The sequence below is a fragment of the Daphnia pulex genome, chromosome 10 (assembly GCF_021134715.1).
Source record: "Daphnia pulex isolate KAP4 chromosome 10, ASM2113471v1".
Classification (NCBI taxonomy): domain Eukaryota; kingdom Metazoa; phylum Arthropoda; class Branchiopoda; order Diplostraca; family Daphniidae; genus Daphnia; species Daphnia pulex.
The window spans coordinates 3,282,868-3,305,838 of NC_060026.1; the positions used below are offsets into that span (position 1 = coordinate 3,282,868).

The 22,971-nt window shown below is 40.3% G+C and overlaps 4 protein-coding genes and 3 long non-coding RNA genes across 12 annotated transcripts; 4 read left to right on the top strand and 3 right to left on the bottom strand.

Moving 5' to 3' along the window:
* The first annotated feature begins 412 nt into the window (after window positions 1-412).
* Window positions 413-3,435, top strand: LOC124204278 (cytoplasmic dynein 1 light intermediate chain 2-like). Its single transcript, XM_046601327.1, is given in 10 exon segments — window positions 413-528; window positions 888-961; window positions 1,034-1,150; window positions 1,250-1,489; window positions 1,561-1,736; window positions 1,818-1,925; window positions 1,927-2,052; window positions 2,114-2,474; window positions 2,531-2,651; window positions 2,721-3,435. Coding segments are annotated over 8 exon segments (945 nt in total). The 5' UTR covers window positions 413-442; the 3' UTR covers window positions 2,132-2,474; window positions 2,531-2,651; window positions 2,721-3,435.
* A 464-nt stretch (window positions 3,436-3,899) lies between these two features.
* Window positions 3,900-7,109, top strand: LOC124204184. The gene is made up of 7 exons (XM_046601232.1): window positions 3,900-4,016; window positions 4,080-4,557; window positions 4,620-4,813; window positions 4,875-5,007; window positions 5,077-5,987; window positions 6,048-6,441; window positions 6,552-7,109. The coding sequence occupies exons 2-7, from the start codon at window positions 4,086-4,088 to the stop codon at window positions 6,806-6,808; spliced, it is 2,361 nt and encodes a 786-aa protein (XP_046457188.1). The 5' UTR covers window positions 3,900-4,016; window positions 4,080-4,085; the 3' UTR covers window positions 6,809-7,109.
* Window positions 7,110-7,409: 300 nt separating this feature from the next.
* On the bottom strand, window positions 7,410-7,756 carry LOC124204187. The gene is made up of 2 exons (XR_006878773.1): window positions 7,690-7,756; window positions 7,410-7,628 (listed from the first exon to the last, which is right to left on the bottom strand). It is a non-coding gene; the product is annotated as an uncharacterized LOC124204187 (long non-coding RNA).
* A 201-nt stretch (window positions 7,757-7,957) lies between these two features.
* Window positions 7,958-9,776, top strand: LOC124204186. 2 transcript variants are annotated; one of them, XR_006878771.1, is made up of 7 exons: window positions 7,958-8,194; window positions 8,254-8,393; window positions 8,504-8,680; window positions 8,753-8,876; window positions 9,012-9,166; window positions 9,229-9,413; window positions 9,477-9,776. It is a non-coding gene; the product is annotated as an uncharacterized LOC124204186 (long non-coding RNA). The 2 variants fall into 2 exon arrangements; XR_006878772.1 differs by having other exon boundaries at window positions 8,056-8,393; window positions 8,750-8,876.
* Window positions 9,777-10,150: 374 nt separating this feature from the next.
* LOC124205410 lies at window positions 10,151-11,454 on the top strand. The gene is made up of 5 exons (XM_046602837.1): window positions 10,151-10,428; window positions 10,491-10,634; window positions 10,705-10,873; window positions 10,941-11,177; window positions 11,242-11,454. The coding sequence occupies exons 1-5, from the start codon at window positions 10,184-10,186 to the stop codon at window positions 11,452-11,454; spliced, it is 1,008 nt and encodes a 335-aa protein (XP_046458793.1). The 5' UTR covers window positions 10,151-10,183.
* A 14-nt stretch (window positions 11,455-11,468) lies between these two features.
* LOC124204185 lies at window positions 11,469-13,422 on the bottom strand. Of its 3 annotated transcripts, none has more exons than XR_006878769.1 (7): window positions 13,180-13,422; window positions 12,852-13,119; window positions 12,565-12,741; window positions 12,369-12,492; window positions 12,079-12,233; window positions 11,832-12,016; window positions 11,469-11,768 (listed from the first exon to the last, which is right to left on the bottom strand). It is a non-coding gene; the product is annotated as an uncharacterized LOC124204185 (long non-coding RNA). The 3 variants fall into 3 exon arrangements; XR_006878767.1 differs by having other exon boundaries at window positions 12,852-12,991; window positions 13,051-13,408; XR_006878768.1 differs by having other exon boundaries at window positions 12,369-12,495; window positions 12,852-13,399.
* A 5,602-nt stretch (window positions 13,423-19,024) lies between these two features.
* Window positions 19,025-22,664, bottom strand: LOC124204137 (ubiquinone biosynthesis protein COQ9, mitochondrial-like). 3 transcript variants are annotated; one of them, XM_046601148.1, is made up of 7 exons: window positions 22,582-22,664; window positions 20,032-20,241; window positions 19,807-19,957; window positions 19,537-19,732; window positions 19,341-19,466; window positions 19,199-19,270; window positions 19,025-19,139 (listed from the first exon to the last, which is right to left on the bottom strand). In XM_046601148.1, the coding sequence occupies exons 1-7, from the start codon at window positions 22,619-22,621 to the stop codon at window positions 19,116-19,118; spliced, it is 819 nt and encodes a 272-aa protein (XP_046457104.1). In that variant the 5' UTR covers window positions 22,622-22,664; the 3' UTR covers window positions 19,025-19,115. The 3 variants fall into 3 exon arrangements, with proteins under 3 accessions (XP_046457104.1, XP_046457102.1, XP_046457103.1); XM_046601146.1 differs by lacking the exons at window positions 19,025-19,139; window positions 19,199-19,270; window positions 19,341-19,466; ... (1 more) ...; window positions 19,807-19,957; window positions 20,032-20,241 and adding an exon at window positions 20,415-22,381 and having other exon boundaries at window positions 22,582-22,648; XM_046601147.1 differs by lacking the exons at window positions 19,025-19,139; window positions 19,199-19,270; window positions 19,341-19,466; ... (1 more) ...; window positions 19,807-19,957; window positions 20,032-20,241 and adding an exon at window positions 20,415-22,381 and having other exon boundaries at window positions 22,456-22,641.
* Window positions 22,665-22,971: the final 307 nt, after the last annotated feature.

Genomic DNA, 22,971 nt, shown 5'->3' on the forward strand with positions numbered 1-22,971 from the left:
TTACGATCTATTATTTCCCATTTACATTTTCCGAATTCAATCAAGAGGAATGCTCACAATCCTGCAATCAAATTTCTCGTGCATTTTTGTTCGATAGTTATCAAACAAACGAAGACGATCAAGTTGCGCACGCGCCATGGAATGGCAGAATTCAATAAAATATTTATTGCCAGCGTCAATCAGAATTCTTTCGCCTTATTTTTACAATGTTTTGTATCGCCAACAGCGACTGTTTGTTTGACAGAATTTACCGACTTACCGTAATAATTTAGCTCACTTTTGTTAAATTTCTTCCGCGTTTGGCAACGCCTTTCAACCAATGCCAACGAGTTACACAATTGCTGCAGTGGCGCTAATGCCGGAAAACCCGTCAGCCGGAGGGGAGGAGGACTTTAGCCAGGGAAAAGGGAACACAGGGAATACAGTACGTCAATGAAGCAACATGGCTACGGCTAGCTACAGGAGCAGGCAAACGGCTGCTCAAATGAAGGACGAAAAAAAAGATGGCAATGAAAAGGAGAATATTTGGTAAGTTGTCGTTCAACGCTTTAGGAAATGGTGAGCTAAACTTGGCCGTTGTTTGTCGAGCAAACCAGGTCTACTGTCATCATTTTATTTACTTGTAACAGCATGGGTGTGACAATCCTTAAAAATTTACTTTTTTGTTTGACTTTGCTACTTTTGTCTTCTGTACAATCACAACAAGTTCTTTAGCTGGAAGTTGATTTCTAAAAAAGTATCGTGGTCTTTCTAGTTGAAATAGTTTTTGTTTCTTTTTCTATCATGTAATTTCATTTACTAGTGAAACCTTACGTTGACAGCTGTCTGAAGGATGATGAAATCACCATCTCATTTATCTTGATTTTGTTTGATATATTTATTTTTAGGCCATCTGTTTTGAGTGAAGTGCAACTGAAAGGAACCAACAAACTATCTCCAAATCAGCAAGTTGTTGTCATTGGTGAGTCATAGTATCAATTATTGCTTCCTATCTGCAATTTTTCTTTAACGTTTTGAAAATGTCTCGTGGCAGGTGACCGAGAATCAGGGAAAACCACACTTGTTGCAAAGTTACAAGGCAATGTTGCTCCCAAAAAAGGTTCTGGCTTAGAATATGCTTACATTGATGTTAGGGATGAATACAGAGATGGTAAGTCAAGTTTTATCAAATGTCAAGAGTTTTTTGTCTCACTGACAACTCCCTTCGATTTCTATGATTATTTATCTCAAAAATTATTCTGCTTTACAGATCACACTCACTTGGCTGTCTGGCTGCTAGACGGCGATGCGAATCAGGCTCACTTGTTACGCTATGCATTGACGGAGGAAACCTATTCATCAACCCTTCTGATGCTGACCGTTTCGATGACAACCCCATGGGCTATGCTAGACCTGCTAGATCAGCTACAAGAGTGGACTTCTCTATTACAAGATCATATAGACAAACTTCCCTTTTCAGCTGAAGCCATCAGGGAATATCAGCACAAATGTAACAATAGCAATTTTCCAATTTCTCCTTTGTGCTTGTCGAATTGAGCGTTTTGTTTATTTCATCGGTAGATGTCCGGCGATGGCAAGAATACGTGGAACCGGGCGATGAACTGGAAACGGCTCAACTGAGGCGGACATCTCGTCATGTGGATGGAGAAGAGGAAGGCATGGATCACCTGTTTCCTCTTCCGGAAGGAGTCCTCACGCGCAATCTCGGCTTGGATATTGTCGTAGTCGTCACTAAGGTAAAGCCATGATTCCCGGTTCAACAGAACTTTTTGTTTTACGACGTTGACGTAATAACGGCCACCATTCTTTTTATATAGACTGACTACATGGCGACGCTGGAAAAAGATCTGGACTACAAGGAAGAACATTTTGACTTTATCCAACAGCACCTGCGCAAATTTTGCCTGCAATACGGAGCCGCCTTGTTTTTATACGTCGGTGAAAGAAGACAAGAATTGCGACTTGCTCTACAAATATCTTGTGCACAGAATATACGGTCTGGTGTTTCCCACTCCAGCCCTGGTGGTTGAAAAGGATGATGTTTTCATTCATGTATGTTTTATTCATCTACCTTGCGTTCTGCTTATTTTTTAACCGCAATTTCTTATGTTAGTCCTGCTGGATGAGATAACGACAAGAAGATAGGTATTCTTTACGAGAACCTGCAGTCCATGAAACCGGACGATGATTATTCGGACGCCATCAATCGACCGACGGCGCGTAAACCGGCCCCGCGAGAGGCCGAGCTCCACGCCGAAGATGAACATAATTTTTTATCTCGTTTACTGCAACAATTGCAGCAGCAACAGCCAGCTCCTGTTGGCATCACGGGTGCAGTAAACGGTTCTACTGCGTCACCCACGGCCGCTGGCACAGGTGTCAATTCACCTTCTGCCGGGACGCCCATCCGAGGCGGAATTCAAGTCCAGAAACCTGTCGATCGTCGTAGTTCCTCTTCGGCCATTCCTAATCAAGTACGTTGTCAACTAACTGATCGTTATTCTTTGATCGAATGCGGTTTAATCGATAGATGGATCCCACAAAGACTGGAATCAGCGGCACTTCCGAAGGCGTTTTGGCCAACTTCTTCAATTCCTTGTTGAAGAAGTCATCTTCGACAGCCTCGCCAACAGGAATGCTTACACCTGGAGGTAATTTCCGCAATGCATCTATTTTTCGAATGACACATTTTGATTGACTGAAACGAAATTGAATTGTAGATCGAGTCAACGTACCCAACTCTGGCGCTCCAGCGTCTGAAAGTGAAGGCTCTCCGGTTCCTGGTTCTCCCGACAAGCTGAAACTTGGTCAGTCGACCGGGAGAAGTGGCCGCTGAGCTAGACCGGTTGGCCCAATCCGCTTCTTCCCGGCTCAATCCAATACCATCAGTGCCCGTCTCGACCAATGTGGATAACTCTTCATCCGACTGCTGATCTTGTTTAGCTGCACCTTTCTTTTTTTCGTTTCCCCTTTCTCTTTCACACCCGAAACTCAGATCGGCGTAATTGTTTATCCCCCCTTCCTAGATATTTTTTTTTTCTAATTTAATTCAAGTCACGCTATTTTGGAATTGGAAGCATTGGGTTCACAATCTTTTCCCTTCCATGTCTGCTCTTGTATTGTTCAATATTTTTTTTTAATTACGTGCCTAACCAACAAAGCCGGGCGTAATGCTAAAGGTAAAAACCCCAGACGCGAGCCAAGGGAGAGGTTAACTAATTAATTTAATAATTCTGCAGCTTATTCTATTCAACATTTCTGTAAATAACCAGAATGAGAAAACATCAACATGTCCTCAATCCTTTGATTTCCGTCTTGGATTTTTGTGTTGTTGCCGGTGAGTCCATGTAGTGCCACTCTCCGTGTAATTTGCTTGCAAACTGGCGGATGATCAAGTATTACGGCCCACTGAATATACATAGATAAACCAGTCTATCAAACCAAATTCCCCATTTTTTTTTCTGTAGATGGAAATCGAAGATGATTGGACGACAATTAATTTGTTTGTTTCATTTTTTGTTTCCATTTTTTTTCCTGCTTGTTATTCAAATTGTATTGATTTAATTACTTTTTTGGGAAATTCAAATCTCAAAAAGGGTTAGGCAAAAAAAAAACTATCTTTGTTTACTTATTGATGGGCGGCCACATTGGCAGCTCCATCTCTATTTTCACGCTTTCAGCTGCGGCAAATCTTTCAGACGTTGGTAAAAAAAAAGTTAGTGGAAATCAATGAATAAATTCTGTTTTGAATCATGGAAGCTTATTCTGAACGCTGTTTTTTTATTTTATTTTATTTGATGAAACGATAGGGATTTATAAAGCTTGGCAACGTTGCATCGTTCACCGGATGTTCCCCTTCCTTCTTTCGTAAACGTTTCTGGCTTGGCTTGGCTTGGCTTGGCTATTCAGATTTAGCCATCAGTTGGTTGAGAGCATTTTTCTCTTGGCTCGCGGAAAGTGTCAAGTCTTTTCTCATTCGAAGTGTTATCTAAGAAGGTTTGCCCATTTCACAGTTGGTAAGTTATTAATAATTGTTTAGTTGTTGAGTCTGTGCTAATTTTAAGTTTATAACATTACAGTGTTTGATGCGAATACAGCAACTGTTGAACATGGCCGGAGCTAACATGTTGGTCCACGTGACGCACATTGACGATTCCGTTCGTGGACGGCAAGGCCCGTGTGTCTACTTTTGGGGTATGGAGTTGGTCAACGATGCTGAAGTTCAATTCATCGACTACGGAAACAGTCTGCTGATACCGCGCTGCAAAATTTTGGCTCCTGTAGAAGGGTTGACTTGCTTACGAAATCCTTATGGCTTTCATTGCAAGATTGATGGTGGTGTGATGCAGTCTATTCCCAACTGGCGCGAACTCGTTAATGAAAATCAGATTTCAGCTATTCAAAAGCAGTATACTTATATGCATCAAGCTCTGCCAGTTGCAAACAGTCAAGTGCAGTTAACTTGTGTTGTTGACCCAACCAGTTTCTATGTTCAGCTATCAGCTAACTCTACTATTCTTAATGAATTGGTTGAGAAATTGAATCTAGTTGACTGTGGTATGTTTATTTCTGTTGTTTACTCTATTTCGTCCATCTAAATTTTTTTTTCTTTTATCTAGATGAACTTAAACCATTCATTCAAAACGCAAAGCCCGGCTCTGCTTGTGTGGTGCAGTATGAAGAAGACAGCCAATGGAATCGTGGACAAGTTCTTCAGTTGAGCGACCCCCCTGCCACGATCCAACTAGTCACTGTAAAACCAATTTCACAGTTGAAGCGAATGGTCCCGCGCTTCATGCAGTGTCCTCAGTTGGTAAATTCAATTTCTTTCTTCCATACTTATGCACCACATCTTAAACGTAATTTTCTTTAAGACTTGGCACTCGAGATTGAAGGGAGTCAAGAAGATGACTTCCGGACCTGTCAATCTGGAACCCCAGAAACACATTGCTGCCTGCTTTTTAACTGGACAATCGCTTTCAGCATTGTTTCATTCTACTAGTCCAGGTAAAAGTTTAGATTTTTTATTTATAAAGAGTGAATGCAAGTATTCAGTTCATTTTTCTTAAAATTTAGATGGAAATAATGGGGTGTTTGAAGCGGGTTTCAATGTTCCTGGTGATGTTGCAAACTATTTGATTGAACAGAAAGTCCTGGACCGCGTCGTGTTAGATACGCCACAACATCTTTATGTCCGATTATTTGAACCCTCTGGATTGGATCTCAATGAGAAATTGGGGTTGCCGGAAAGTTTTAAAGTCGAGTCCGTCGCAATTAATCTTCTGGAATTCAACTCTCTTGATGACGGGGAAATGTCTTCCCCGATGTCCAGAACTTCTGAGCCTGCACTTTTCGATACGTTTGATGACGATGTCACTTTACCATTGGAGGTGGAGGTGGTTCGCCAAGTAATCGAAGAACCCCTGGTTGCGATCCCAACTGTTATTGAACATTCTGAAAACGAGGAAGTAGAGCTTGCCGATCGGATGGAACAAGTAGCCGTTCAAGAAAAAGAGTTTTACCAATCTTTCGGCGAATCGGTTAGTTCTTTCGTCAACGAAGAGACACTGCCACAAATTATGGTACTCAAAGAAGCAAAAGTCATGGAGCAGTTGGCAATCCTCGATGAAGAAGTAAAAGCTGCCGGTGATGTTACTGAAAATCTAGCGCAGGAAATAGTGGATTTCGTGTCGGCTGAGAATGCAACCAAGGATTTAAATGTTTCAGAACCCATCGAGGATTTAAACGTTTCCGCCCACATCGAAGATCTTAACCTTCCCGAAAAGAAGTCGTCGGGCGAGGACGTCAGCTTCAACTTAATCAGACAATTGACGGACGCCCCGTCATCTACATCACCTTTGGAGTCTTCTTTAATCGACGCCACACAGTATATAGATGAAGATCCTGATGTCACTCTCCTCTCGGAAGCCGCTGCAGTAACGGAGACAACAGAAGTGATCGAGGATATTGATGAATTCCACGATCTGGTAATGCGTATTCTTTTACTCATCGATCTTTTGTGTGTTTAACATATTTTTTCTTTCTAGATCGAACTGGATGATATGGAAGAGTTTTATGATTCGCAGTCGGCCGATGAAGCACTGGAGGACCAGCCGGTTGTTGGAATACCATGTGTAGCTCGTTTCACCGAAGACGAGCGTTATTATCGCTCGAAAGTCCTATCCGTTGGAGATCGATTAGGAAAGTTTGTTTTTTTGGCAGGCTGCTCCTTTCAGCTGCCTTTTGCTGAGGCAAGGCCAGTTGAGCCGAAATTAGTGGACGTGGACGTGGACGGCCTCGCGGCCGATGTATCAAAGGCGGTACTGAACAGCGGGTTGCCGTGGTTGGAGGGAACATTCGGCTTGGTGCTAATCGCAGTTACGAAATACATGTTGTGGCCATTGTTTAAGAAGTATTGTTGGGAAAAAATGGTTCAAATATGTAAGTATCAGTTTTTATGTCTAGTGCGTCGGGTGTCCCGGGACACCCACCAACTGGTGTCCCGGGAAGGTCTATTTAAATAAATTTTAAATTTTTTTTTTTTTTTTCAGGTGAAAAATGTTGCAACAAGGGCCAAAGTGAAGAGAAAAATTCCGACCATGTCGCAGAAACACTTAATGAAACAAAAGAAACAAACATCGCTATGCAACAGCTGCTCAGTCAGTCAACGGCTGCGCTTGAGGCGCTCGACGAAATCAAAAATTCCGTTGCGTCCCCCAACAATCCCGTCACTGTGTCTGCAGGCATCCCTGCCCCTTCTCCATCAGATTTCCCACGTGATCGTGAGGTCCCATGCTATGGCCCTTAAAAAGTCATCAGATGACCCGGGACACCCACCAACTGGTGTCCCGGGAATCCCCCTCCCCCCCCCTTTTTTTTTTTTTTTTTTTTTTATTTTCCCGTCTCCATTCAACCCGGTTCCAATAACTGCCTATTCCGGTCACTTTCATGTGGCCACCAATGTTGGTAGTGTTGTCGGGGTTTTGAAAAGTGTGTGTACTCGTTTCATGTTTTGTGTCTTCTGTTCCACAAAATTTGTGTCTTCTGTTCCACAAAATTTGTGTTCTTTCCCTTGTGAGAACAATTACACAACATAATCAAGTGTATAATTCGTTTTCGGGTCCTTAAAGTGTGAAGTAATTGGAGAAGGACTCGACGATTCTGTTCGTTCTGATGACATATTTCAGATCCAATTATGGAAAGTTTGAGTAATAGGTATCTGAATTCTTCGCTACTTAATAATTCTATTGAAATCACGTCAACCGGGAATGATTCTATTACCAATGACACCACAATTTCAAATGCTACACTGATAAAAAAGTTTACCTGTCTTCTGGATGACGCACCAGCTGAAGGAAATTCAACAATTTAAGGTTTTTCATTTTCTAAGAAATGTTGCACTTCATTTCATTTAAACTTTATTGAACTGTTTAGATTGTCAATGGAACAACTTTATTGTCTGTACTGAAACAAAATCAAAATATCACTTCAAGAACTCAACCAGCAACATGTCAAATAGTGGTGTTCTTCGCTTCATGGTGTCCATTTAGTATACAGGCTGCTCCCCACTTGAATGCACTGCCTCGAGGATTTCCCATGCTTTCTTTTTATGCAATTGATGCCTATACCTATAACAGGTGAGTCAATCAATTCATATTATTACAAAATTAGTAATATATATTCCACTACCTTATTTAGCTTGAGCACTATGCAAGGTGTAATGGCCATCCCAAGTTTTTTCTTGTTTCATAATGGTAAAGCAGCAGCATACGGAACGCCAAATGACCCCCTAAAATAATAGCACTCGACTAGTGCTATTTATTTTACAAATCACTTGAATAATATACAACTGGGTGGCGCCATCTAGCGGTTTCAATTGGCGTAACGGAATATATCGATTTTTTCCAAAATGTACGTATTGATATCGATTGATAATCGTTTCCACAAGCGAAATGGTGGAAACTATTGGTGGAAAGATTCATGCCTTCATTGAAAGTGTCAAGTATGGTTGTGTCGTGTTATCGTGTATGTTCGTTAATCGTGATAACGGTGAATCGTGATAACAGTATAACTAACTGATAACTAAATTTACATGAATTAACATAGTTATGCTTTCCAACTGAAGCACTTGACTTGATCAAGCAGTTAACTGTCGAGTTTGCCTTGGAGGATGTAACGTCTTTTGCTTCTACCAGTAAATTATTCATTGCATACATTGTTACACTTGAAACTGATTTGTTTTTTTCAAATTAGGTCATATTACTTCTGATCATTTCAAGCAACGTGTTATACCCATCATACCTCCACATGAAAGGACTGCTCTTTTTACATCCCACGAAAGACTCCCCAGTTGGAGTGAACAAAACTCGATTTAGGAAATGATATCCAATCAAGTAACACTATTTATTATTATTTTTAATCATTATTTTCTATCCCTAAAATTTAATGCCTTGTTTTTTTGTTTTGTTTTTATTGTTTTTCCCTTTTCGGGACAATGATTCAGTGAGGACATCTCAAAGGAACAGAGATTCAGGACTGGATTATATCATGCTCGTGATCAGTATGCTGTCGACCTTGAAGTTACTTATAACAGCTTGGGAGTCGGTGGAACAAAAATAAGAACGAGTACGATCTACGAGAATTCTCTAGACGGTCTTCCCGACATATCTTCATGACCCTGGTAAATAGTAGAAGCTTACAATTTCGAGAGTTCGTTTGAAATTAACGATCATTTTCGTCTTTATCTCAGCAGCAGCTACGTAGCCCCACGTGAGGTTATGCCTGTCAAGTAATCAATGTCATTTAAGCTCGACTCTATCTTGGCCTTTTTCTTTTGACTTACGGTCGACAATCAAAAAGGCGTGCCTTGTTTTTCGGTAAGATCTTCTGTTTTCTGAATAATATTGATCTTCTTGTTTTTAGCGTTGCTAAATTGCGTGTAAGCAACTGAAAACTAAATCATATTATTCATAACTACCTAATAAAACAGTAAATATGATCTTGAAAACTAGGAAAAAATAGTATGGACAGCGTGCCCTGGTCAGTTAATTGAGCCTGGCGTCATCCAACACTCGAGGGCAGCAGAAGGACGATCCACAGCTCCCCGGCCGAATTGCACTGGAGCGAGTCGACGAAGTAGCCAGCATCCTTCTGAACTCAATTCAAAGTATTCCTATTCAAATATAACACACCGTAACGAATGCACAAATTTCGTCTTGTTTCTGACAGGTCTTTTCGATGTCCAACTTTGCTAATGGCGGGTCCGCGATTGCTGTCGCTTCATGATTAGAATCAAACTTGTGGTTTCAAGGCGACCGAAAAGAAATAACACTGGGCGGTGTTAAGCGATAGATGTTTTTTTTTTCGTAACAACTTCTGGAGGCCTATTGCATTCTTCAAAGCCTTCTTATGATGTGAGTTGTTGTTTACAAGTGATACATTTGACCAAAACATAATAACGCTCTCGTTACCAATAGTTCTGTCAAATCAAGAAGGGGGACCATCGGCATTCAGCTTTCTACGTTGGAAATATGTTCCGCCAGTTTTCTGTTTCTTCCGGCTCTCTACTACGGATGTTTTTATTCGATGCTGGCGGTCAATTCTTTCAACCCGGAACTTTCGTCGTTTAATAACTCAACATTGTCGTGGCGCATTCACCCCGGGCAAGTTTGGATGGCCATTTTCTCGTCAATGATGCGTTTTAGAACATACAAATCGTGTTGATATTTTGCGATGCTGTGTAGATGAGTCAAATGAATACATGTGTATTTACGAAACCAAATGTTTTATTTCAATTTTCATCTGTTTGAGTTATTGCCATCACCTCATGACGCAGTCGGCGATATTTCCGCATAGCAATTGTTAGCCTACACAGCAAATGCCCGTATTTTCTTTGAAGGCGTCGTTCTACTCGCCGGTCGATATGGAACTCAATTTCTCAATTTCAAATCAAAAGAGTTCTATCCCACCAAGCAATATGGATCTGGGGTTACAAATCAGCAGATATTTAAGTAAGTGCAGAAACTATTGATTTAAAGAGTACATCAGTAGGCCTAACACTTTACTCACTTCAGATCTAGGATTCTTGGTGTGGGAAATTGCCGACGAATTGAATATTTCGTACAGAAGTCTACGAAGAATTATGGCTAGACATAATTTATCTGTACGGGGAACATATAGTTCAATGTCGAATGAAGCGCTTCAAATTCTAGTGTTTCAAATCTGCACAGAGAACCCACGGCTTGGAGTAAAAATGGTTCTTAATCGGCTTCAAGCCATGGGCCATCGTTTACAAAGGGACCGAGTTCGGGAGGCTATGAATGTACTCTTTGGGGCAAGGCAGATGAATCGACGATTGCACCGAAGAACGTATCAAGTTCGTGCTCCATTATCCGTCATCCATTTTGATGGGAACTATAATCTTATCATGTGAGTGTTAATGGTTTCATTTATGTTCCTTTTCTAATCAACTACATTCATCATATTGATAGGTGGCGTTTCGTATTCCATGGCGGAATCGATGGATTTTCACGGCTCATATTCTTTTTAAAAGTCGCGAACAACAACAGATCAAGAACAGTTTTTGATGGGTTTTTAGATGGGGTGAGGAAGTACGGCGTTCCAAGTCGTGTTAGGTATTACTTTCCTACATATCCTATTTGTTCTTGAAAATATTTCATATTCCGTTGATTAAACACCATTTAGGGCCGATCACGGCGGGGAAAATGTTGTGGTTGGACAGTTTATGCTGATTCACCGTGGATTAAACCGCGGTAGTTTTATGACAGGGAGATCAGTACATAACCAGAGGATTGAGCGTCTTTGGCAAGACGTGTGGAATGCCTGCACTTCAATTTTTTATGAACTTTTCATGTAATTTCCAAAACGTTATTTAAAACATTGATAAATACTAACACTTTCTTTTTTCATAGGAAAATGTCAAAATGGAGAGAAAAGGTATCCTAAGTAGCATTTCGGAACTGGATCTCTATTGCCTTCATGTGATTTTCCTCCCAATCATTCAGCAACATGTGGAAGAATTTGTTGATGCGTGGAACCTTCACTCTATCCGCACAGCACCCTCATCAATGTCTCCTGTCCGCATGTTCATGAGAGGGCTGACCTCATTACGGAGAAGATCAGTATTGGAAAGAAGGAGATTTACTGAGTTAGTACAGGTGAGTGTTTTCAAGGTTGAAATATGTTTCGTAATTATTTGAAATGCTTCCTTTATTAAAATAGGATATTGATTTTGAGCAATATATTGAGGAAGACCCATCCATAAACGGAGAAGCAGTGGAAGTCCCAGAAATTGAGTTTCAAATCGACCGGCGAGTAGAACGACGCCTTCAAAGAAAATACGGGCATTTGCTGTGTAGGCTAACAATTGCTATGCGGAAATATCGCCGACTGCGTCATGAGGTGATGGCAATAACTCAAACAGATGAAAATTGAAATAAAACATTTGGTTTCGTAAATACACATGTATTCATTTGACTCATCTACACAGCATCGCAAAATATCAACACGATTTGTATGTTCTAAAACGCATCATTGACGAGAAAATGGCCATCCAAACTTGCCCGGGGTGAATGCGCCACGACAATGTTGAGTTATTAAACGACGAAAGTTCCGGGTTGAAAGAATTGACCGCCAGCATCGAATAAAAACATCCGTAGTAGAGAGCCGGAAGAAACAGAAAACTGGCGGAACATATTTCCAACGTAGAAAGCTGAATGCCGATGGTCCCCCTTCTTGATTTGACAGAACTATTGGTAACGAGAGCGTTATTATGTTTTGGTCAAATGTATCACTTGTAAACAACAACTCACATCATAAGAAGGCTTTGAAGAATGCAATAGGCCTCCAGAAGTTGTTACGAAAAAAAAAACATCTATCGCTTAACACCGCCCAGTGTTATTTCTTTTCGGTCGCCTTGAAACCACAAGTTTGATTCTAATCATGAAGCGACAGCAATCGCGGACCCGCCATTAGCAAAGTTGGACATCGAAAAGACCTGTCAGAAACAAGACGAAATTTGTGCATTCGTTACGGTGTGTTATATTTGAATAGGAATACTTTGAATTGAGTTCAGAAGGATGCTGGCTACTTCGTCGACTCGCTCCAGTGCAATTCGGCCGGGGAGCTGTGGATCGTCCTTCTGCTGCCCTCGAGTGTTGGATGACGCCAGGCTCAATTAACTGACCAGGGCACGCTGTCCATACTATTTTTTCCTAGTTTTCAAGATCATATTTACTGTTTTATTAGGTAGTTATGAATAATATGATTTAGTTTTCAGTTGCTTACACGCAATTTAGCAACGCTAAAAACAAGAAGATCAATATTATTCAGAAAACAGAAGATCTTACCGAAAAACAAGGCACGCCTTTTTGATTGTCGACCGTAAGTCAAAAGAAAAAGGCCAAGATAGAGTCGAGCTTAAATGACATTGATTACTTGACAGGCATAACCTCACGTGGGGCTACGTAGCTGCTGCTGAGATAAAGACGAAAATGATCGTTAATTTCAAACGAACTCTCGAAATTGTAAGCTTCTACTATTTACCAGGGTCATGAAGATATGTCGGGAAGACCGTCTAGAGAATTCTCGTAGATCGTACTCGTTCTTATTTTTGTTCCACCGACTCCCAAGCTGTTATAAGTAACTTCAAGGTCGACAGCATACTGATCACGAGCATGATATAATCCAGTCCTGAATCTCTGTTCCTTTGAGATGTCCTCACTGAATCATTGTCCCGAAAAGGGAAAAACAATAAAAACAAAACAAAAAAACAAGGCATTAAATTTTAGGGATAGAAAATAATGATTAAAAATAATAATAAATAGTGTTACTTGATTGGATATCATTTCCTAAATCGAGTTTTGTTCACTCCAACTGGGGAGTCTTTCGTGGGATGTAAAAAGAGCAGTCCTTTCATGTGGAGGTATGATGGGTATAACACGTTGCTTGAAATGATCAGAAGTAATATGACCTAATTTGAAAAAAACAAATCAGTTTCAAGTGTAACAATGTATGCAATGAATAATTTACTGGTAGAAGCAAAAGACGTTACATCCTCCAAGGCAAACTCGACAGTTAACTGCTTGATCAAGTCAAGTGCTTCAGTTGGAAAGCATAACTATGTTAATTCATGTAAATTTAGTTATCAGTTAGTTATACTGTTATCACGATTCACCGTTATCACGATTCACGAACATACACGATAACACGACACAGCCATACTTGACACTTTCAATGAAGGCATGAATCTTTCCACCAATAGTTTCCACCATTTCGCTTGTGGAAACGATTATCAATCGATATCAATACGTACATTTTGGAAAAAATCGATACATTCCGTTACGCCAATTGAAACCGCTAGATGGCGCCACCCAGGTGTATATTATTCAAGTGATTTGTAAAATAAATAGCACTAGTCGAGTGCTATTATTTTAGGGGGTCATTTGGCGTTCCGTAGCAGCAAGATACAATGAAACAGAATACAAAGTAGATCTCTTTTCCAGCTTTATCACACGTTATACAGGTAAGAATGGTTATCCAGATCTAACACAACAGTAATCTGTATACATAATTTTCTAATCTTTTTAGGAATACAGCCAATTGGAATATTGAATCGGACAACAGCTGATTATCAAGGACCGTTACCAACTAATGTTTTAGAACAAACAGACCAATGGTTAATCCTTGCTTGGATTGTACTTTTGCTTTCGATGGTGTATTGGTTTACTAGATCGAATCTCTTTTGGACATTAATGGAGAATATTCGAAATACGTGGAGAGAGGCAGAAGCACAACATCAGCATATCGATTAGTCCGATATTATTTAAGGTTTCTTTAAGTGTTGTATTTTGTTTGATTAAATTACACATTTTTAACAATTCCGTCACTATTTTTCAATTATTGGTTTGTTAAGTCGTAGTTCTTAGCGATTGTACTTTAGATTTAATATAGACTCATCAAAGAAAGTTGTCGACAGAATAAGAAGAAAAGCAAGTATATGTCAAAGGATGTTTGACTTGTGACTAGTAAAAAAAAAGTAGAAAGCAGCAATGAATCGACAAAAACTGCGATCGTACGCTGAGTAAAAATAAAAAAATGGGGATGTAAAGAAAAGAGGGAGAATGATCGTTCTAATCTTCAATTGACGCTGATCGAATGTTACGAAACAAGAAGAGCGAATATCCAGAGGGAGACTTTAGTTCTCTCTCCGCAAGAGAACGATACACACGTCTTTTGACCGTGTTGCTTTTTTGGCCTACCTCTGATGTGGACCTTCTCACCAACCAGCCCAATTCTTTCCAAGTTTTTACACAAGCTGCTTCGCACAAGTTAACAGCAATAGATCCGACAGCAAAACGCAGCAGCGGCTATCTAAATTTAACCAAGGTCGATTACATGAATAATTTGAGGAAGCCGCAATTAATAGCCATTTTTTTTTCGAAATAATACTTCTCAGTCATAAATTTTAACAACGGTTTAGATTACAAAAATGTTCAGTCGTCAAACTTGTGCTGCTTATCTTTCAAATTAGAAATAAGTGTTGGACAGATTGTGGCCATTAGAATGATTAGATAAGCACTTTTGCGACCATAGGGAGCGGTAGATTTTCTAATAAGTTCTGTTCAGTTAACATTCGCTTCAATAGAATTCGGACGTTGTATAGTGTAAAATGTCAATCGACTGGAAAAACCATTTACCGCAATAGAGCTATTTCTCCCCATGCAATTGAAATAAACATACTAAATTTCAGGTAAGATAATTAGTTTGCTGTAGATTGTGTGTCAATACGTAAACAATAAGCATATATAAAGATGGTACCGGTAATGAAACTGAGAAAACTGCAACGATATGCCAAGATGGACCAGACAAACGCTGCATTCTCTTTTGCCCTGTCTTTGTCGTCGGTAATCCTTGAATGATCGTGAATGAACAGCGAACATAAATTTTAAAAAATATTTTAAAAACGTATTATAAACTATAAATCCGTATTCATTATCAAGATCTGAGTTATTATTACTTATCATGTCGCTGAAATCAGATATGAAATCTTATCACGTTGAATTTAGATATTTTAAAAAACTTCAGTCTCTTCGCATTCTCCATCGTCTGTTGAAAAAATTTCAGATATTTAAAAAATATTAACTCAACATAATGGACTGACAAAGTTAAAATAGCAAAGGTTTTAAGACTTATAGCAAATAAAATACATTGATCTATTTATATGAATAAAAAGTTACAGGTATAGCATTTGGAAACAAGTGAAGTTTTCGCTCTAACACTGCTCATAAATAACTAAACAAGGAGAGAAGGTGCTTTTCCTAACATTTTGTCATTGATATCCGTAGGGCATACAACTTCAAACAAGATTTGGGTAGCTTTCACACCTTTCCTGATATTTCGCAACATTGAAGACCCCTAAGATCATCAATTTGATAAAGGAAATGCCGATGGAATTCAACTCAAAGTCTTTTTAACTTGTGAATTCCAGTCGGCCTGAGCCTGCTAACGTGTACGTATCTCACGTGGCATTCACCGATGACTTTTGGATTCAGCGAACCGAAGATGAAGAAGCAATCAGTGAAACTACTCTACTGGTCGAAATAGGAGTCGAAATGTAAATGCTCAACTCGAGACTCGAGAGAAGATACTCGTGGTGGGCCAGCTTTATGCAGTCAATCACCCCGATTTAGGTACAAAGTCATTTTCGCTCTTACGTTTTGTTTCAACGATTAAATGATGTTTCAATAATTTGCATATTTCAAGATTTTATTTTTATTTTGTTTCGTACATAGCCCATCTGTTGAATATCGACGGAGGACGAGTGCATATAGCTTTTGTTGACCACGTATTCAAAGAGATCGTGCCCATTGAATCCAGCATCCGCCAGCGATTCAGCTGTAACTTTCGTTTCATCCTTGGCGTTTCAATGTTAGACTCTGACGCTGTGGCGAGACGCTCTTCATCTGGATCACTGGCCTGAGAAGGCCATCGACGTCATGAAGGGAAGGCCATCTGCTCACTGGCCCACGTCTGCAACGCAGTTTTCCACCTAAACGAGAAACAACTAAAAGGACGACGAGGTCCTTCAGGTGGAATCGCTCTTCAGGTGGAATCGCTCTTTGTCGGTGACATCAACGTCGTCGTCGATGCCCTCTGCTCATCCAAGTTGGCATTCAAACTTAGCCGTGTGATCCATCCTTTTTTGTTTTGAGCTTCAGCCCCCGTCAACCCAACGACCCATCTAGCCATGGCGGCCCCCTTTCATCCATCCAAGTGACTTCCCAACGTAAGTAATTCTCCTCAAAGTTCAAGGCTTAATTCTCTTTCTGCCCATCGATCCTTGTTCGTAAATTTCCCTTTTTATTTCAACCATAAGAACGTCAAGTTCCAGGTTTAAATGGAAGTTTGGCTTAACTCGAAATAGTACTAAGACAAAAAAACAAACGAACCAAGGTTGGGAAAATGTGTGCAATAATCTTAGCTCTTTTATAAAATTTTGTAATGTCTCGTCTGGCCGTGTTCGGGTATTTACATGTCTTTTCTCTTTTCTTTTTTGAAATTATTTTTAGGGTTTCGCGCGTCTGCCTCTCCTTCAAAACAACACTGGTAAGTCTTCCGGTCGAATTGCGTTCGTGAATACCGAGTAACCTTCCCCCCCTTATCCCACTCGCCCTCACGCCACCACCACCACCGCCTTTTTGCCTCTTGTTTTCTATTCTTTTATTATTATTTCTGACAGCTCTTGCGTGGTGGTGGTGTTCCCCCATAAAATAAGAAACAATTCCATCGGGAATGACGCGGAAGGGAAACCGAGAAAAAGGGAAAACATCTATTTTTTTTTACTGAATGAAAGCGAAACTTTTTTTTTACTTCTTCCAACCCAAAAAAGTAGAAAGAGAAAAAAATTCCCTTGATTGTGTGTTATAGCCATTGTAAACTAACGATGGGAAGGGTGTTGTTCTGCCTGTTTCCCTTTTAAATGCTCAACTGGCCGGAGCACGTTCACGTCAATTCGTGTCCGCTGGACGCACCATATTTCCTATACACCTTGACGTACGTACAACGTACAACCAAACACACACAAGACGAGAGGGGGGCCTTCCCTATTCTTCTACTCCTTTCTCTCTCGTTTCTCTTTTTTAAAAAATCCCCCCTCCGACTTGTTTTTTTTTTTTTGCTTTTAGTCAGGGTTGTTAACATAATCGATCGACAGCGTGACATTTGAATCAAATTCCCCCTTTTTTTCCGGATTAGGATTTATTTGACCTGATTTGATGGACGAGCCAACTGTAATTATATTGTGTAGATGTAACAACTATTTCTCGAGTATCACAGCGTTGATTCTCCACCATCAACTAATGGGATAAAAAGTATATGGATAAGGTTTGGGCTCTTTTGCTATTACTACACACACAGCTGGCTGCTGCTGCTATTAATGAATGTAATTAGAGCTCTCTCTCTGCTACTGTGATGCTATTCTCTTGTCTATTGTATTGTACAAAGTACACAGACTATGTGTGTGTGTGTACATTCTTAATGCACATCTAACAAATAAAAACACCCGCACACCGAAAGGCGCGTGGTTGTTGTATATTGTATACTTCGTGTCTGGGTGGTATAGTAATTTAGCAACTTCGTTACATATACATGTATACATATCTACCCGAAGGATATCAAGGTGAAAGGTGAAATCTCTCTCCTTTGGCGGCAAACTTGATTTAAATAATTCAAAAAGACGGCGCCATTTATAAAATACACAGACAGACTTTTAAATATAATAGTTTGATACCAATATTTGCAAGTTATACTTTATTATTTATTTGTTGTAGCTACTGATTCTGAAATGGAAGTCAAGAAACGAGTCTATTAAAACATTCGGCTGTCCTTGATGGTTGTGGATTCTTTCGCCAGTTGGAAATAGGAAAAGATTTGGCTGGTGAGTGAGTGCTGAAGACGGAATCAAAATTTTATTATTAGCCCGAGAAACGTGTGATGGGAAAAAAGTTGAACTCGGGAGTTCTCCACATGTGTAATAGATCGGAAGGTTGAGATAAGAGACTTGGACAACTTTTCGGTGTGAATTTAAACACAAAAAAGTTGCGGGAAAAATCAAAAAAGTTATTGCGACATATTATCTTCTTCTTATCTTTGCGGGGACTTTTTCCTGTTTCACTCTCAGTTTTATTTACTTCGGGGCGTGTCCCGTTACGGTTCTCTATACTTGACGATGATGTAACCTGATTAGAAGAAGTGAAATCTCGATGAAGAAACCCAGAATCGTATAATGATAGTAGACCCCCAACAAAACCAGGTAGCACTTATCTTTGATGGCAGTCGCTTAAGGGTTACGCCACATAGAATGTAATTGAATTTGTTTTATTTTCTTTTAAACCCCCTGCCGAATAAGGAAACAAAAAAGAGAAAATATTTGTAGGAACCGAGGTAGGAACTGCTGGTCGCTAGGTGACGTTAGTTTTTGCGCGTGCCAATATTTGAAAACGGATATCTTTCACAACAACAACAGGTTATCAATTTCTATATTGAGGTTTCTAATATTTTTCTGATTTGTCACGATGGAAATAAAATTTTAGATACAAAATGGGCATAGTGAGAGTGTGTGTGTAGGCTAAACATCTTGCAAGTCATATCGTAATTTTAATAATTATTTAAATTTTACAGTTTCAAATATTCTTTTTCATAGGATTATAAATTTTAACTGTTTATCAACATATATATCTAACAATGGTGGCTTTAACAGCTGATTTACATAAGGACGATCATTAACCATTTAAAACCTGGGAAATGTGGCAAGAACGGCTTGCCATATCATCCAACAACGAAAACAGATATTGATCGGCGAAAACCTACAAACCATATTACCTAGCCATTCATCTCAATTCATTCATCAAGGGCTCCCTTGGTTTACAGCAATTGTACTTAAAAAACCGCGCCTACGTGCGCTATTAGAACGCAGGATTACTAAATAAATTCCAAGACACGTCAATAAATTTCCAGTTCCGCCAAGTCTTATATTGTATTGGTTTCTAAGGAAAAACTATCAAACTTAACACAATGTATCAAATAAATGCATCGCTTCAACCGCCCATCACATTTCTCGCCTGTCAGAGCAAACAGTTAGATTCATATTTCAATTTTTGAATCACTTTTGTTGGCTTACTTTTTTGAGGAGCCCTGTCAAGACGAGTGAAGTTTCTTCGAACATTTTGGAACAATCACGTAATTTTTCCATCTGCAGAAAGGAGAATTCAATAATTTAGTTTCGTGTTCCAGTTCTACATTTTTAGAAAACAATAACGAACATCTTCAATTCGACGATCGAGAAACTCCCAGGTGCTTCGAAAGTCTTCACTTTTATCCTGCATCATGCTCAGCTCAGTAGATTTGTAAACGGCAGCTAGCACGGCTCTTTTAGTGTACCATGAAAACTAAAGGTCAAAGAGAATGTTACGAAACTCGCTCACAACGTAATAAACCTTTTATACAATTGAATCTTACATCCGGCGAAGTGTCTCCGGCATGGTGCCACATATCGTCAACGAGATGAGCAAGCAATTTCAAAGAAGATGGAGCATTGGTGGGCAGAGCCATCAAACCCATCGCTTCCGTCCATTTCCCAGTGAATACGTGCTCCGCATTCATCCTCAATCGCTTCTCAACAGCCAGTCGTAATATCTTAAGATCGTCCTTCGCCCTAAAAACAAATCAATAGTAAAACTTGGGAGCTACTTTCTCTAACAACATGAAAAAAGGCTATTTGAAATTTACTTTAGAGGATCGAGTTGAGCCTCCTGAATGTCAGCCGGGAGCTCGGAAGCCAAACGTTCGTTCGACTGCTGATAGAAATGATGAACTAATTCAACTCCACCTTTCGGGAAGAGTCCGTGAGCGACACCGGGATAGCCTAAGCTTTCAGCTCCTGAGTAGAGGACAAATTAAATAGTTTCTAAAAAAACAAGGCGGAAAAACAAGATTGAATTCAGATTTTCACACCTTCGGCCAATGCTTGCTTGCTCCATCCGCTTATGTCGACGTAACCTAAGGCAGCGTCTAAGATTTTGTGCCTAATTTCGGTCTCGTATACAGTTTCCTCGTCTTTGAGACGTTGAGTTTCTTTGGGATCCACATCATCTGTAAAGGTATCAGTGGATTGGTAACAACTGGCCGGAGTCCATCGGAAGAGCACGTTCCCTGTAAGACCGCCTAAAAGACATCGGGTAAAAACAAGGTAAAGGATTGAAATTTAGATAAGTAATGCAAGCGATAAAACCTACAAATAGTAATTACAACCGCCGCCAGAAAAAGTGAACGAATTCGTAATTAATCAAAAGGAAAAAAGTGTAAGAGAAATTCTAAAAAAAAAAAAGAAACCAAAATATAGGACAAGACGCTACAACAGTAGCGGGTGTATTAATTCCAGCTCCAGTCAGTAGGCATCAGCGTAGTTCTTTTTGTGAACAAATAATCAGCGGAAGAACTTAAAGCCATTTTTTAACAAGAGAATTGTGCATTTTCGGTTGTTGTCGTTTTGGTTTTTTTGTCGCTTTCTCACGTCGGCGGAGATCCGGTGAATGAATGGAGACATTCAGCAACTCGGGCTAGAACGCTTTCGAGAAGATCAAACGAGTTGAGGGCGGATTTCATCACCGACTTTTGCTGATCGAGAGACATTTCCGGCAAAGTAACTAGGACGTTGCACATGGCCGACACGCCGCTCCCAATTTTAGACAACTCGAGTTCGTAATGGGTTCTAGAAAGGTTGAGGGCTCTGGCGAGTGGCTCCATAAACTGGACCTCGAGGATCGGCAACTGTTGGCTGAAACCGCTGGCGTTGAGCTTGTCACGAATAAGGAGAAACCGAGCCAGGTTTAACGAGCTCATGATCGAGTCCATGTGTTCCAGCAGGTCAGTCTCGACATCTTGAGGTAGCTTCCATATTAAAGGAAGGCAAGCACTAAGGCGATCATGCAAAAAGTAGGGCATATCCTTGTCCAAGCAGAGGGCAATCTGGTCCTTGATGATTTTAATAACCACTCCTCTAAGGCCAGGGTGCTCCAGCGTGGGTAGAAGGCTTTGGAGAAGATGGTAGCGGGCACCAGGATGCAGTTTGTCTAAATAAGGACGCCACAACTCGACGGAGAGGATCTTGAATTCTCGGCTATTGACACCCGACACGGCCAGCCAAATGAGCGACTGGAAAATCTGAAAATGGATGGGATGATCGAGGCAATCGAGAGAAAGAGACGAGTTGCCCACTTGTTTCAGTAGCCCTTGAATCAGGAGAAGTCCTTTATGAACGACCAGCGGTTCTCCACTTCTGACGAGAAGGTCGGCGTGCTGTAAGACGGTGTGGAAAACGAATTCTTGGCTGTACACCGAGGGGACGCTGACGCAAGGTAGCTGCTCGCCGTAGATGAGATAGAAAATCGTTCCGAGCGACTTTAGAGTAGGTGGCGGACTGCCGTCATCAAAAGCGGACGAGGACTGGCACTGATGTTTGCCTTGGAAATGATGCACGACTTCCGGCAGAGAGAAGAAATCCCCGCAGACGCAGGAGAGGTGATGGACAAGTTTTTCGGCCGTCCTTCTGAGTAGATTCGGGCTCTTCCCTTCGGCAAAATGCAAATCCATGCACATCAAAGGCTGTTCCATAGTCTTAAGCAGGTTCTTCTTCAGGACGCGACGTCGTTCTCTTAAACAGGTTTGGTCATCTAATTTGGTTTGAATGCGGTTCAGTGCCATTTGCTTGACAAATGGGGCGTAAAATTCTGCCAGAGCCTCATAAATGTCGGAAATACATTGTACTTTGGGATCTGTGTCTAGAAGTATCCTTTCTTTACCCTCAAAGCAATGTCCTGGACTAGGAAGTGGTAAAGAGCTTACATGTTCTCCGATGGTCTCCAGAACCATGTTCAGAATGTTGCTCTGCTTGTCAGGTAATCGCAGGAGGACTGCTTGAAATGGCAATAGTAGAATCTTGAATTTTGAGCTTGATCCGAATTCTGCAACTTGCTCTTGCAGGGCTATGAGAACTTCTTTCGGATTGGACAACTGAGCCACCATTAGCAGGGAGAATTCACAACATTCCTCCATCTCAGGAGACCAGACTGTCTTTTCGGAGTTGAGGTGATTGCATACTCCAAGAATGATGTCCATGCCATGTTCCCGGACCTTGGGAGTGTGTGCACGATCAAGAATAACATTCTTTATTTGCTGGTACTGGCCCAGTTCTAGCCAACGGTTGATGTTTGGAAGAAACAAATCTGCTGACATATTTCTGTCTCCGGTTGATAACCGGCACAAGTATCACCGGAATGTTTCAACAGCCGAATTCTTCACGATCCTGGATAAAGAAAGATCAACCCTCTTCTGAAACAAACCATCCATTCATTTCCAAATTTTCAAATGTCAAAATACCAGTAGAACAGCAAGGGTAAGTAAACACGGGTTAACGAGGACTAGTTATTCAGTTTCTTTGCAGTGTCAATGCAAATTTCTACAGAGAAGTGTTTTATTACAGTGTGAAATAATAATGAAACTTACGAGTATTTCGTAAAAATCGCGTTGCGAGAACCGATGCCATTTCTCTTTTCACGTGCAGATGAATGCCATCTACTGGTAATCCGAAAAAGCTGATGTAAAATTGTAAACATTTTTCAAAATAACGAACGAAATTCATTTGCATGCTCATGTATGTCAAAATCTAAAAAACATAATATTTAAAGCAACTTTATCTTAACACGACAGAAATGAAAAGATTTTAATAGACGAGTTAAGACTTTAAAGTTAAATAAGATAGAAAAGCAAGCTTATCAGCTCGCCGCGAAGGGATAGTCGTAAGTCAGTTGAAAACTGTCTTAAATTAAACATTCAGGGCCTATTGTTAAGTCGGAACTATTCACAATTCACACTTTTTTTCATAGACTTTGTGGT